Source organism: Lynx rufus, unplaced genomic scaffold (assembly GCF_022079265.1).
Source record: "Lynx rufus isolate CCGP_SWC_20201006 ecotype Redwood Valley unplaced genomic scaffold, mLynRuf1.p SCAF_14, whole genome shotgun sequence".
Lineage (NCBI taxonomy): Eukaryota > Metazoa > Chordata > Mammalia > Carnivora > Felidae > Lynx > Lynx rufus.
In genome coordinates this window covers 15062204-15077962 of record NW_025814828.1, presented here as the reverse complement: position 1 = coordinate 15077962, position 15759 = coordinate 15062204, and the positions used below count along the sequence as shown (strand labels likewise).

The 15759-nt window shown below is 44.1% G+C and overlaps 1 protein-coding gene across 3 annotated transcripts in view; it reads left to right on the top strand.

Annotated features, from left to right (window-relative positions):
• ADGRG2 (adhesion G protein-coupled receptor G2) overlaps positions 1-15759 on the top strand; it is a 67663-nt gene that overhangs the window by 13982 nt on the left and 37922 nt on the right. For 2 of the 3 annotated variants that reach the window (XM_047075972.1, XM_047075970.1), the window contains exons 2-5: positions 10695-10730; positions 14011-14061; positions 14170-14193; positions 15646-15684. In XM_047075972.1, the coding sequence (XP_046931928.1) occupies positions 10695-10730; positions 14011-14061; positions 14170-14193; positions 15646-15684 (150 nt within the window). The remainder of the gene's footprint in view (positions 1-10694; positions 10731-14010; positions 14062-14169; positions 14194-15645; positions 15685-15759) is intronic. The other variant, XM_047075971.1, reaches the window with a different exon arrangement.

Sequence of the window (15759 nt, the reverse complement as noted above, 5' to 3'; positions counted from 1 at the left end):
CCCTCACTCTCTTTCCCTGTGTGCCTGCTGGATGTGGCTCTCCGGAGCACACTTGGAATCTTCGTGTCGAACATGGCAGTGCCTCTGTCCGCCCGGGCTCCTCAGTGACTGCACGGAGCAGATGGCCTCTCTCTGCTCCACCCTACACTCCACTCTAGACTGCTGACTGGACTTTAAATTTTTTTTTACCGTTTATTTATTTTTGAGAGAGACAGACAGACAGAGCATGAGCAGGGGAGGGGCAGAGAGAGAGGGAGACACAGAATCGGAAGCAGGCTCCAGGCTCCGAGCTGTCAGCACAGAGCCCGACGCGGGGCTCGAACTCACAAACTGTGAGATCATGGCCTGAGCCGAAGCCGACGCTCAAACGACTGAGCCCCCCAGGTGTGGCCCATAGGCTGCTGATTGGACTTTACACATAGAAAGTAAGCTGCTACTTTTGTAAGCCCCTGAGATTTTAGTTTTTAATTATCGCGGCGATTTGCCTTACCTTAACTAATACATCTGTGACCCTTCTCCCCAATGGTACATCTCATCCTGCCATTGGAAGGCAGGGTGGGGTGGGACAGGCATCTTTTCTTTCTTGAGATCACGTAAGAGCCCGCGTTCGTACGGTCCAAGCTGGGGGGAGTCTATTATGGTCACTACCGAGACGCTCATCATCCAATCAGGAGAGAGTCTCAACTTTGAGGGCAGGAGGTCCGCCAGAGCCACCCCCTCACTCCCTTTGGGCCAACCCAGGCCGCCGGGACCTTCGCGGTTTGGCTTAAGGTTAAGACTACAGGCTTCGAACTTTCTGGGGTCAAATCTTACCTCTGCCGTTTATTTCCTCTGACTGTTACAGGGCGTTTAATCTCTGTGGTTTAGTCTCCTTATCTGTAAAATAGCAGTACCTTTCTCACAGAATTATATGCAGGTTACATGAGTTAATGCATCCAGAGATGCCTGTAATGCGTCTGACACATTGTAAGGACTCAGTCAACACTAGCCGTTATCACTAGAGACCAGCTTAGTAATAGAGATTTTCTTTTGATAACAGGAGCATTCTGTATCTGTGCTGTCCAGTACAGCAGCCACCAACCACATGTGGCCACTGAGCCCTTGAAACGTGACCGGGGAACTGGATTTTAATTTTAATTAACTTGAATTAATTTAACTTTAAATAGCCACACGTGGCTAGTGGCTGCTGTAGCGAACAGGGCAGCTATAGAGAATTGTTCTAATTGCTTCAGAATTTTTCTATTTCATACTGTATAAGTTAGGGTTCAGTCACAGAAGGAGAATCACTAGGGACGCACACACGAATTTGTCACAGGGGTTTGACATTATACGGCTGTGGGAGCCAGCTAAGCAGTCTCTGTAAAGCCGTTGTCTTCACATCTGATGCCAGAACTTGACATCTATGATGGGAAGGCAGTCGGGAAGGCTGTAGGGAGGGCAGTAAGACGGGTGACAACAGGGACAAGTTGGAACCCACAACAGACTGAAACCCATGTCAGTTCTTGTTACCTGCGGCTGGTGCTACAATCGTCCCGCAGAAACTGGCCCCTTAGCACAAAATTAATGTTTGTTTATTTTGAGAGAAGGTGGTGGGGGAGAGAACGTGAGTGGGAGAGGGGCAGAGAGAGAGAGAGAGAGAGGGAGAGAGAGAATCCCAAGCAGGCTCTGTGCTGTCAGCACCGAAATCAAGAGTTGGACATGCAACCGACTGAGTCCCCCAGGTGCCCACCTTAGCACGAGATTAAATACACACCTCGCGGGGCCCCTGGGTGGCTCGTCGGTTAAGCGTCAGACTTCGGCTCAGGTCATGATCTCACAGTCCGTGAGTTCGAGCCCGGCGCCAGGCTCAGTGCCGACAGCGTGGAGCCTGGAGCCTGCTTCCGATTCTGTGTCTCCCTCTCTCTCCGCCCCTCCCGCACTCACACTCTGTCTCTTGCTCTCAAAAATAAATAAAATATTAAAAAAATTTTTTTAAAAGTAAAAATAAAATACACACCTCGCCCAGGAGTCAGAGAAGCTGGAGCGGGTCCGGGGCGGGCGGATGCTCAGGGCAGTGTGGGCTGGCAGCCGCCTCACAGCAAAGACGTGAGGCAGCTGCTGCTCCGCGTCTGCCCACATCTCCCCCGGGACGCTCTCTCGTGTCCCACGAAACCCACAAACGTATAGAAAAGGGAATTCTGGGAAATGCAGCTTAGCTATGTTACCAGGACACCGTGCATAGTAGAACGCTAACGAGCTCAATTTTGTGTCTCTTAATACTTTTCAATAAAACACGATGCTAACATCCCCAAGGCTCTATTTAAGTGTTTCTGTTCCGCAACTGGCCCAAAGATAGTCTGAAGATCCGTACAGCTGGCTGACATCATCTTTGAGTAAAAGCATTATGATGACTATGTAGAAAAATTTTTTCTTTATACTTTTCTGTGGTTTAGAATTTTCTCCACTCAAGCCCACATTATTATTATAGTTAGAAAAGAAACTAATGTTAATGTTTAGAAGCCAGCCAGTGACCCCTAGGGAGACTACACATCCCACTAGAGGGCAACCTCAGAACATCATGATTCCATGTGCCTTTCGCTTGTCCCCTGAAATTTTGCCAGGTCTCGACTTTGTGCAAGAACTTAAATATAAGTTACAGTCACCGGATCTCCTGAAACCCTTTGACTTCTGCCTCTTTCTTTACGTTTCCAAAGTGACCCCAAAGGTGTCTGAAAATCAGAAGCAAATAATAGAAAGAAAAAAGAAAGTGAATTGGAAATCTTGCTGAGTAGAAGGGAGGAATCATTTTTAGTAAAGGTCCCTGGGAAAACGAGGAATGGAGCACGATCGTATTAATTATGTACACGAGCAGAATTTCCTGTGCGGTCTCCTCAATACTGTAACAGTAGCACCTGTGAAGTGCGTCCTATTGTGATTATCTTCATCCCTATTTTCCAGATGGGAAGCTGAAGTGAGGGTGGGGCAAGTAAGTTGTCCAAAGTTATGTGGTGGCAGATTACAAAAGGTGTGCGGGATTAACAAGTGGCGCGTTTGAGCCTCGGCTGTCTGGGTTTCGAGGTCGAGGTTGTTAGCCTACTTATCACACTGGAGGGATTCAGGGCAACGTCACATCGGCTGTTGGGGCCGACTCCGATTTCCCCCGCACTCCGACGTCTCAGTGACACCCCCATCCTCTCACCTTACCTTAGAAGTGTCTGTAGAACCTCTTTTCGTGCCAGCTTCCCAAGCACAGGTTCAAGCCCTACCGCAGCACCCACCTCTCTGGCAATCTCGCTTCTCATCACCTTCTTCATTTATTTTCTAGCTATATAAAACAGTATATATTGTTTTGTGCCAGGGGCTGGGGAGAGTGGAGAGCCCATTTTGCATCCAAGTCCTTATCCTGGGCTCTGCACCCCCGGAGAACCTAAACTAAGATGCCAAGGGGTTCACTGCTTGACCGTGAGCTGGCAGAGTGGTGCGGTCTGAGAGGTGCCTGGGTGGCTCAGTTGGTTAAGGGTCCGACTCTTCAGGTCACGATCTCATAGTTGGTGGGTCTGAGCCCCATGTCAGGCTCTGAGCTGACAGCACAGAGCCTGCTTGGGATTCTCTCTCTCCCTCTCTCTCTGCCCCTCCGTCACTCATGCCTCCCCCCCACTCAAAATAAATAAATAAATTAAAAAAAAATAAAAGATACTAGGAAACCTTCTGAACCCTAACTACTAGTGCCCCTACCCCTACGTTTCCAGGTGCTTCTGCACCTAAAACTACAAGAAACTCTCCCTGACCCATAAATTACAGGTGCTTTGGCATGAAAGAATTTGTCAACTAACAGTAGAATTGCCCTAGACAGGACTGGGAATCAGGGAGGAGAGGGGCACCCAAGCAAATGTTGCTCTCCTTAAGCTGTATCTCTTCCAGGAGTAATAACCTTAGAGCATGCATTCTTTCCAGGGGCTAATATTGCCCCCACGGGAGTGAAAATTCTCTTTTGGAGGCAAGAAAAGTCTTATCAGTGATACAGGGCTGGAACTAGAATGAGGCAAGTGAAGGGTCTAGGGCACAAAATGTTAGGAGACACATAATCTAAGTGCCACATATGTGTGTGTGTGTGTGTGTGTGTGTGTGTGTGTGTGTGTGTGTGTGTGATTCCCCAGAGGAATCAGTGGGTGCAGGCCCGGAAGTGCAAAGTGCAACTATGGCCACTGTGTTGGAAGGATAGCAGGGAGGCCTGCGTGGCTGAGCGAGGGGAGAGTAGGAGGAGATGGGACATGGCTAGAAGGTCATCTGTTTCACGAGAACATGGGGACATTCCATGAAGAAGCAAGGGTCTACTGCCAGTCTAGTAAGTGTTCAATAAAGGCCAAGGCCCACCTAGATTTGGTGGTCGTCTGCGCTTTGGGGAGTTCCGTTAGCTAGCAGCTGAAGTTTTCTCTAATGATGTCATTAATCGTTTAATAAAAACGTTATGTCAGAGTATTTACTGAGCAGTGTGACGTGAGACGGTCACAGCTCAAGTAAACACCTTTCGGCCGTGCCAGAGGAGACTTGTTTTCATTCATTTCGTTGGTTGTGTAGTAAAATCCGAAAATACAGTTCTTGGAAGAGTATCTGTTGTCCAAGCTCTGAAGAGCCAATATAATAACAAAACAATATTGTTTTGCTTGGGGTTCCCATATACAAGTGCCTGGGCGTGACGCCTAGCTTTGAATCATCTCTCTATGGAATAGTAATTCAGTCCAGAAGAGGACCGCCACCAGATTCCAAGTTTCAGCTGGGTCTAAAATATTCCTGCAAGGGGGGCTAGTCGTATCTGGGTTAGATCCACTCCTCGAAGATGAAGTCTTTATCTTTCTCATTCAGCTTGGGGCGAATGTGTTGGAAGTAAGTACTCATTAGTGTTGCCACAGTCACAGATTTAAGACCACCAGCCACCTCACATTTTACATCTTACAACACCCGCCCCGCCCACCCCCGGTGTCAGGCATCGGAGGGTGGGCAGAAAAATGAAAATGTCAGGAACAGCCAGCTGCGACCTCACCTGACTTGTATGCAGGTAATTTGTTGGGGAAGTGATTTCAGGAATCAGAAATGGGGGGACAGGAAGAGGGCATTAGGAAGAGAAGAAAAGCCGGTAAAGGGTAGATTATTGGGGTCACTGCTGTGGGCAGTGAAGGGTCAGGACCATTGAATCTGTTACGTTGTTTGTGATATGTATTCGAATGGCCATTTTAGCACATATTTGTAAGGTCTGTTAAGCAATCTGTCTGCTGTGATTGGTGGTTACAACTACTATTCCAAACTTCAGATTCTGCATAGTAGCCATCCAAGAAGTACTCTCAAGGCTTTCCTTCATAGACTCCGCCTCGTTGCTCTCAGATCCGTTCTCTACCTTCCCCTGCCATGCTTTGTATCCCAGGGTCCTGACTCCTTGCACTATTTGTGTTAAGTTCCTGCTCTTGAGCTACCAGTCATGGGTTCCTGACTGGTCCTGACTGATGGAGACTCCTTATGATGTCGTCAGTCAGTCCAAAAATATTTTTGAACATCTACCAGATACAGGACACTGGACTGGATTCCCGGAGGATAATAAAGCATCAAGCAGCTTAGCATCTAGTGGGGAACACAAGACGTACAGTAGAAAAGTTAAATAACAGTGCCCGGTAGTATATGCCCAACACATGGCGAGTGAATGGCATAGACAGTGCCGAGTGAATGGTGTAGTCAAGGAATAAACTTTAAGATAAAAATAGAGAGCCACCTCCACTGGCTCTTGCAGCCCCAGAGTATGCTTTAGAGGGCCAGAGAGCTGACCTAAAGAAGTCATCTAAAACTCCCGATTTTAGCAAGGTGAAAATTTGGAATTGCATTTGAAATCACCTGATTTTTAAATGTCGGTAAGTAATTCAAACTTTCAAAAACCTCAGCACGATTCCCACTGTGTGAGAGAGAGAGAACTTGCCTGGGAGCTGAATTGGGATCTCGAGCCAGTGGTAGGCATTTGTTCAATGGCTGACTGCAAAAGGCGGGAAGTCGAATGCAAAGACCGTGGAGACCCTTTGCAATTAGAAGATTCTGGGGTTCTAATATTTCACTCAAGTATGAGGGATCAAGGCCTGGGCTTAGAAGGGAGCAGTGGGAAGAAGGAACGGACAAGAGAGCAATTAGGGAATATTAATAATAATAGCCTACATTTATATACTAGTTTATGGTCTACAGTTTGTCATTGGAAGCAGGATAGAATAGAGGCTCAGAGGGTAGGCTCTGAAGTCAGTCTGTCTGGGTTCAAATGTCAGCTGTACAGTGAATTACTGGTGGGGCCTTACCCAGACTGTTTCTCAAGCCCTGAAATGGATTGATGCTGATGAATTCACATATCTCCTGGAGTTGTTGGCTGATTAAATAATAAAGTATGTATGAAGTGTTAACCTGGCTCACAGGAAGCACCAACCACTGTTTGCCATTGCTATTTGTCACACATCCGCCATCTTTCTTTACTCCTCGCAATAGCCCCATGTTCTGGTGAGAAGGGCGCACAGGAGGTTACGGTGAGAAGGGCGCACTGGACATGGAGGTTGGAGAAGGGAGGAGTCAGGGGTAATGGCCAGAGAGCGAGCATTTGATTTGTACAATCAGTTCTATTGTTGAAACCAACTCTGGGTTTCCAGGCCCTTCTTTTAACCCCTGTGGGATTTTGTTTTCCATAGAGGGTGGTTCCTTGCGATTTATATTTTCTATAAATTAAAAAAAAACCTGGATTTCTGAGTATGGCAGGAAGAATAATGGGTCCTGTAAGATGTCCCTGTCCTAATGCCTGGAACCTGTAAATATGTTACTTTACAGAACAAAAGGGACTTTGCACATTGTGATTAAAGTTAAGGACTGTGGGATGGGGAGATTATCGTGGATTACCTGGGTGGTCCCAGTCTAATCCTGGGAGTTCTTAAAAGTGGAAGAGGGAGGCAGAAGAATGAGTCAAAAGCATGCCCCAGGTGAAGGAGCTCCCCACCCCATCCCACTGTGCTAGCTTTGAGGATAGAGGAATGAGGCATGAACCAAGAAATGTGGGTGGCTTCTAGAATTAGTTGATAGCCAGCAAGAAAATGAGGACGTTGGTCCTATGACTGCAAGGAACTGAATCCCATAGTAACCCAGATAAGCAGGGCACAGATTCACCCCTAGAGCCTCCAGAAAGGCACGTAGCCTGTTGACACTGTGATGTTAGTCTGATGAGACCCATATTGGACTTCTGACCTACAGAACTCTAACCTAACACATTTGTGTTGTCTTAAACCATTAAGTTCATGGTAATATGTTACAGCAGCAACAGGAAGCTAATACACTGAGATTTCCACCTTAAATTATTTGGCTGATGTTACCAGCAATACTATCAAATTCAAGAACTAAGTGGATATGGAAATGATGTGGGGTGATGAGGGATGAGTTTTTGGATATATGGAGTTGGAGGGGCAAAGACAGTAAGGTGTTCGCATGACAGTGCTCAGACCACACTTGGCCCTGTGGGATTGCAGAGGTGGTTGTAGTAACTGAAAGAAAGGGTCAGGGAGGTGACGTGGGATAAGAGACTCCATTCAGAAGGCCGGTTTCTTGAGTTCCCAGTTCCTGTCTTTGGCTTCCATTCGCAGCATATGCATGCCTAAGTCCCGCTCATCACAATTGGAGTATACGGACTTGGTTTTGAAACATCACTAGAGAGTCACGTTGAGTAAAATTTATAGGCATATCGCAATAATTTTATTTATTGACTTAAATTGAAGCTTCAATAAATGAATAATGCTTTAAAATTTGCTCTTTGGATGTTTCCGAAGGAAAATCTGAAAAATTTAAATGTTTCTCCTTTCTTTGTTTATGAATCCTTGTAACAATGGAAATGTTTTGTCTCCTAAGAATGGCACGGGGCTCAAATATTTGACTCATTGGAAATGCCGACCACCTCTTTGATTGTAACAGATGGGAAGTGAGTGAGGAGAGAGCCTGAGAGAAATGGGCTGATAGTCAGGAAAATGTAAGGCCTACAGGGACGTCCCTATTTTGGACCAGGAGGAGTGATGTGGGAAGATCGTAATGGGAGAAAAAAATGAGTACGATGTTAGTCACTAAGCGTTTGGGCCCCTAGAAGAAAGAAAATGCCAAGAGAAAAAAAGTGGACAATAACAATTTAAAAATCTCTGGTTTTGTGAACGAGATTTCCTCCCTTCATCAGTGTAGATCGTTGCTGGGAGCCTCTTAGGTTCCAAGATGGAAGAGGCCAGCCCTAGCTGTCGCGTCAGAGGATTTAGCAGTGGACAAGGCTGGAATCATTGGTGGCTCTGGTCAACCCCTGGGTAGAATTGGAGGGGAAGCGGTTAAGTCTCTGTTGCCCTGAAACATCACTTTCCATCCCTGTTTCCATGCCATCCAACTCTTCCTCAGCACCTTCATGCTTTTTCCTCCCTGTGCCACGCTCCCTGCCCACTCCACCTCACCTGCCCACACTGATAATGTCCTTCTCGGAGTAGCCCATATTGAATGTTGATTCTTCCCAGTTCTTGTCAACATGGCCCATTATGGTAGGTCTTTACTACAGGATCAGAAGATTTCAGCCAGTTGGAAGTAATCCATACTAAGGTGTGAGTGACTGATTTGCCCTTAGTGCTCCCAAGAGTATTTTAAAAATTAAGCTCCTGTTAACTCAACAGACTCTCTCACTGGTGGAATATTAACGTAGCCTGAGGGTTACCCTGAAGGACAGAGACTAAGAGGAGCAATTCCAATTAAATTGGGGCATCGAGGCACTAACCACTGTGTGTACATTTGCCTTGGTGGCTGCAGGGTAATTGGGAACTTGAGCACTCATTCGGTCTTGCTTTCAAGCAGAATTGTGCTTTAATGATCCCAGAAAATACTCCTACCCTACCACCACTTCAGGAAAATAGGCTTCTGGAGCCTACCAGGTATGTTTCACTGTGCAAGTTTAGTTTCCAAACATACATATTCTTTTTTTTTTAAATTGTATTTCAGGATACCACTATGGAAAGAATCATTCCTTTGTAATTAAAAAAAATTACAAATTTAAAAATAACACCCCACATGGGTGAGAGTCTGGGGAAGTGATACTCATGTCCTGCAGAGGGTTGTATTAATTGGTTTGTTTTCTGTGAGGCATTTTGGCAGTCAAAATCATGGAATTTCTGAAGGAGATAGCCAAGTTCGTATGCCAAAATGTATTTTGTGTATATATAAATGTTTTTATTTATTTTTGAGACAGAGACAGAACGTGAGCAGGGGAGGGGCAGAGAGAGAGGGAGACACAGAATCCGAAGCAGGCTCCAGGCTCCGAGCTGTCAGCACAGAGCCCGACGCAGGGCTCGAACTAACTCATGGACTGTGAGATCATGACCTGAGCTGAAGTTGGACGCCTAACCAACTGAGCCACCCAGGTGCCCCTCGGATGCCAAAATTTAGCCAGAAGTATTTATTGAGACATTGTTTGTAATCATGAAAAATTATACACATCAAAATGTATAAATTAATGGTATATCCAGTCAATGAAATGCCATACAGTATGGTATTGTGGAGAATTGTTTAATGATATAGAACAATGTTCAGGATACAATGTCATGAGAAAAATCAGGTTACAAATAGTTTATGTGATATGATCTTGCTTATACATATAAAGACATATATACACACATATATTCATATATCTATATACATATGTAGATATACATATGAATATAGAAAGAGAGAGCAAAGACTGTATGCCAAAATGTTAATGTCAATTACGTTTGGGTGGTGAAATGATAGGTGGCTTTAATTTTCTTTTTTATCTGTAATTTGTCTGAAGTTGCTCCAATAAGTGTGTAATATTTTTCACAGAGAGAAAAATAGAATTACTTTTAAGGAATCTGAGCATCTTCTCAAAATAAGTAACACAGTCTCTTAGCTTATAAACTCAGAGGCATCTGATCTAGTTTAACTCATAAGTAGTACTTAAAAGGTCTAAAGGCTGTGCTAATAGGTACAAAAGGCTGTGCTAATAGGTACAAAAAGTACAAAAAGCAGTTGGGGGCACCTGCGTGTCTCAGTTGGTTGAGCTTCCAACTCTTGATTTCGGCTCAGGTCATGATCCCAGGGTCATGGGATTGAGCCCCTCATCGGGCTCTGCGCTGAGCGTAGAACCTGCCTAAGATACTCTCTCTTTCTCTCTCTCTCTTTCTCTTTTTCTCTTTCTCTTTCTCTCTCTCCCGCCTCCGTCTCTCCCTCCCTCCCTATGCCCCTCTCCCCCACTTGTGCTCCCTCTCTCTCTCTAAAATACTGAAATTAAATTAAATTAAATTAAAACATAAAAAAGAAACAGTTAATGGAAGTTTAGTTTATGCACATAGATACCTTTCCTTTTACAAATTCGAATGAATATTAGCCAACAGTTGAAGTTCTTAGTCATCATTGTCAGTTTATGATGCACTAAATCATTATATAACAGAGTATAGCGAGCACCGTCAACAGTTATATTAGAGAATTGCTTCGCCAGAGATGTGTCTGTAGAGATTTGAAGAGGACTGATGAGGCTGTTGAAAATAATAGTAAATTAATATACTGCCCTCTTTTGGTAGCTATTTGTAAGTCAGTTTACATTCACTTACATTAAAGATGTTCATCTACAAATTCTTGCACACACTAGACTAACTTTAAATCACCTTTTTCCTCAACAGAGAATGCCGATAATTCCAGTTTGTTATCACCATCTGGTAAGACCGTTATTTCTTGACTTTGGGGAATTTCAGGACAATATGCCAAAAGTTCTCCATGAAATATGGCACGTAGTCAGATACAGCAAAGTTGCTTTTTTCCATGAAGGTTAATTACATTCTGTCATTAAACCTGCACCTGAAAAGCCAATAGCACACATAGACAAGAGGACAGGCATATTGATGCCCCCACATTTATGGACAAATCTGCGGGATGAATTGTGGGCTTTCATCACTGTAGCTGGTTAGGTTCTTCAACGTTATTGTTAGTTCACGGGTCTAGTTCACGGGTTTCCTGACGAGTATCAAGACCATAAGCCTGCCGAATGTCCCTACATTTGAGGGGCACGATGTTCTCTTCAATATACTTCCTCATTCGCTTCTGAACAAATATTTTTCAAAGGGCTTCTGAGGGCTTAGCACTCCTCAGAATGGGAAGGCAAATAAAGAGAAATTTTTAACTAGACCGTCGTGGCAGGAACCAGGAATAGAACCCACATTTGAGACTGCTAGCTGGAACTGGACCTCAGCGATAAAGCGGTCCAGTCCCATCCCTTAGTCGACGAGATCGTCAAGCCCCACTCACTTACCTAAGGTCACACAGCCTCCTGCCCCCATTACGCACAGGCAGCACACGGCTTTTCTGCCTCCCACTCCTGTGTTCTTTCTGGTATACCATATGTTGTAGAACAATCTTTTATGGTAAGGGGTGAGTCAACTCACATTTTATCCTTAGTGGTATCAAAATGAGCTCTATTGTTCACTAATTTAAATAAAATTAAGGGCTCCCTGGGCGAATTAGTCAGTCAAGTGTCTGACTCTTGATTTCGGCTCAGGTCACGATCTCACAGTCCGTGGGTTTGAGCCCCACATTGGGCTCAGCGGTGAGCATGGAGCCTGCTTTGCTTAAGCTTCTCTCTCTCCCATGGGGCGCCTGAGTGGCTCAGTCAGTTAAGTGCCTGACTTCGGCGCAGGTCATGATCTTGTGGATTGTGGGTTCGAACCCTGTGTCGGGCTCTGTGCTGACAGTTCGGAGCCTGGAGCCTGCTTTGGTTTCCGAGTCTCCCTTCCTCTCTGCCCCTCCCCTGCTCACGCTCTGTCTCTCTCAAAAATAAATAAACATTAAAAATAATAATAAAGATTCTCTCCCTCTTTCTCTCTCTCTGTACCCCTCCCTCGCTTGTGTGCGTGCGCTCTCTCAAGATAAATAAATTAATTAAAAATAAGTAAAAATTAATATTGACAGCTGTTACTTCTTGTGCACATATATATACATGCTTGGGAGTCTTCAGGCATCTCATTCAGTTTCCAGTCTTACAGTATAGGAATTATTATATTCAGGTTCTAAATGAGGAAACTGAGGGTCAGAGAGGATAAAACTTGCTCATGTTGGTACATTCTGGGCAGCCAGACTACTTACTTGTGTTTGAACTCAGCCACCAGCCTCTCGCCTCCATTGCTAGCTGTGTGTCTTTGGGCAAGTTTCTTCACCTTTCTGTGCCTCGGTTTCTTCATCTATAAATTGGGGACTGTAACAGTACCAGCTTCATAGGGTAGTTGTGAAGATGAAATGAGATGACCTATGCACCTGACAGAGTAAACCCTCAATAAGTAATAACTATCATTATTATGAACTACTATGTAATGGGGCAAAGATTCAAACCCAGGACTGCGAGCCTCCAAAGCCCAAACTGTTTTCACTGCACCGATTCGCCCCCTTGCTGTTAAGCTGCTAGGGTAAAATGCACCGCTGTATTTTACTTCTAGTTCAATAGCCGGCATCAGACTTAATCGTGGTCATATCTTAGCAAAATCCTGTTTGCATGGAAATATGGGGTATGGAGCTTTGGAGGCACCCACTGGTTCCAGTCACAGCCGGGGTTCTGGGTGCCTTGCGGGAGAGTGACACTCACCGGAATGTAAGAGCCCGTGCACATCCAGGAACTGACAGGTGCTTGTGCCCACAGGCCTCTTCTTACCACTCACCAACTTCCAGAAGAATTAATACTCGTTAATTGAAAAACAGCTTTGGCCCATTGTTTTGTTTTGCCCCAAGAGCAAAGGATTCCATATCCACACTTTGAATCTGTTTGCTCAGGAACCGTCTTATTTCTCAAGAAATATCCTTGGTAATTAAAAAAAAATGTAGCAAATGACAAAACATGGAAGCAATAATGTAAGACAGACAGGGTGTGTGTGTTTCAGCCAACGCATGAGCAGTCTGACACAGACAGGCCAGCCAAGCGCCTCGACACACCCAAATGTTGTCCTCACCGGCTGAATATCAGGCTGCCTACTGCAGAGCTTGTGTCACTTGTAAAATGTTTGTGTTTACTTTTCCTGTGTATACTGTACGAGTGAAGCCATCGGATCTTTTTAATATGTAAACATGCAAAATGTATGCAGTAGACTGACCTCTTAGCGTAAGTGGACGTACTCCACGGGAAATTTATAACTTGATTGTCTTAGTGGCAGCCATATTTTAAAATAACTTACTAGGAAATTGTATCGGGTAGTACAGCGGTGAGTGATAGCGATGTGGTTTTATTTTTTTATTTATTTTTTTTTAACCCTCAATTCACTATGGGAAGAGTTGCCAGGCGTCACTCTTAACAGAATGGAGCCGATCTGCTGCTATGTTTCATAATTGTAGTTTGACAAATTTTTTTTTACTTTTTTTATGGCTTTATTTTATTTTGAGAGAAAAACAGAGCGCTAGCAGGGGAGGGCCAGAGAGAGAGAGGGAGACACGGAATCAGAAGGAGGCTCCAGGCTCTGAGCTGTCAGCACAGAGCCCGACGCGGGACTTGAACCCACGGACCGCGAGATCATGACCTGAGCTGAAGCTGGACGCTCAAGTGACTGAGCCTCCCAGTCGCCCCTGTAGTTTGACAAATATTTAACGTAGAAAATGTTTTCTAGAATTCTCTGGCTGAAAAGATTTCAAAGTAGTATGTCACATATTTTGCTGTGGTCTCTGAACTTATTTCCTGAATATTCAGTAGGTAGGAGCAGGCTTTGAGGCAGCAGGTGTCAACTTCTTCATCTGTAAAAGGAGACAGCTGTGCCCCTTTCACTTCTTGGGTTCTTTCTCAGCAATTCTCTGATGAAGTGTTTATTCTCGAGTGGTTATGGGGCTTGCAGATTCACATTGGTCTGAGAGCATGTTGTCTGCTTGTTTGCATAATTCGTCTCAAAAGTTTTAATTCCTTTAAAATGCAATAAATAATTGTTTCAAAGTATTAACTAGAAAATTCTGTTGTTATTTTTCCTCTTACAGCTGAATCATCTCTTGTTGGTTTTGTCCCCTACTCCAATGGTACTGCTGCAGGCAAGATTTTGAAAAAATTCAAACCAAGATTTCATCCACTTTGTTAAGTTTGTGATTTAATTAAACCTTTTTACTGTTTCCCCCCACCCCCCCCCCTCGGGGCCAAAGAGGTTGAAACTACAAGCCTGAATGGTAAGAATTTTTCTGAAGCAAGTGAAAATTGATAACACTTAATGTGAATAAAAGTATAATGAGTGCTGTTGAAGGTTTTTATATTCAAATAAACAAACAAAAAAACCCCAAATCAAACAAACCCCCAAAACCATCAACCGTGGAGAACAACTGAAACTTTTTGGCTAAATGAAAATACCCTTATTGTCACGGAGGGCGGACAGCCCCCTCCCACGCTAACTGTTCTGTAAAAGAAGAGAAATATTGATCGCATTTTGAGTGCCCTGTTTAACTTGCTCTCCAACACAGCGCCAGCACATTTTATATGGCAGGTTGTTTAAATGTGAAAAGCACATCCAGCGACCTCAGTATGCTTCGGCATGGATTTGGAGGCACAGAGTGTTCAAAGATAGCCCTTTTCCAGACGACTGTATCAATTTTAAATAGTCTGACATGAAAAACCAACAACCGGCCTTCTTCATCATCCTAGAGAACTGGGCTGTGTTGGAGGGAGGTGGACAGGAGAGCACATTCTGTGCCCCCCGCTCTGTGGGTAGACAGCCTCCATCGTTGTGCAGTCAAAACCCAACGCTTTACACGGTCCCTTACTTAGTTAAAATAAAATTTGCACCATGTGGTTGGTGGTTAAGGGGCTAAACAATCATAGGTGGAGCTCACGCTGATCGAAACTGGTTTAAATTCAAACTGGGTCTAATGGGAAGGACTAGATATTATCATTTTTATGTTTAATTACTTTTTACAGTGAAAGGACACCTTCAAAATACCTTTGGCAGTGGGTTTTGAATCCATTGTATGTGGGTTTTTAAGTAATGTCATACATTACTTAATGTAATACATGCCTTTTCACCCCTAAAGTTGCATCCAGAATAATATATTATAGAATGATTTTTATTTAAAGAAATACCAATTAGAACAGATTTTCAACGGAATTTTCAGTGAAACAGGTCAAAATGAGGCGTTTCTAAAAATTACTTAAATGTAATGTTCAAGAACTTTAATGTTAAACTAGAATCGCTTAAAGATTGCTTCCTAAGAGTGTGCCATTCAGCATCCCCAGGGCTATATCTTAAAGTTGGTATTAACTGGAAACATCGTATCCCGTAGGGACTTATATTATAATGGAGTAAAACAGGGACAAAATATTAAACATAAATGGGATTATTTCAATCTAATAGTTATAGGAGTGTTGCTCTATTTTAGACACATCACCTCTGTTCAAGAAATGCATTTTAAAAGGATGAATACTTGCTCAGGAATGGTGTCTGGGGGTTGGAGAATGGACAGTGTGGCGGGTTGAGCAGTAAATACGTTTGGTAGTGTCGGTTGGCTTTTGCGAAACTCTCTAACTTCTCTAGGATTTGGGGAAAAGTGAAATGTTTAAGGAACCTAGACAATGCACGTGTTTGTTAATCATGTCAATAATTAGGCTTCACTTCTCTTTCATTATTTCAGATGCTACTTCGAGTGTATTATCCACTTTAAACAAAACAGGTAATATCAAGTTCTTTCTAAATAGCATAGTTTGTCCTCTCTGCCTTCTTGGGTTTCTCGCTTGTGTGGTCAGTC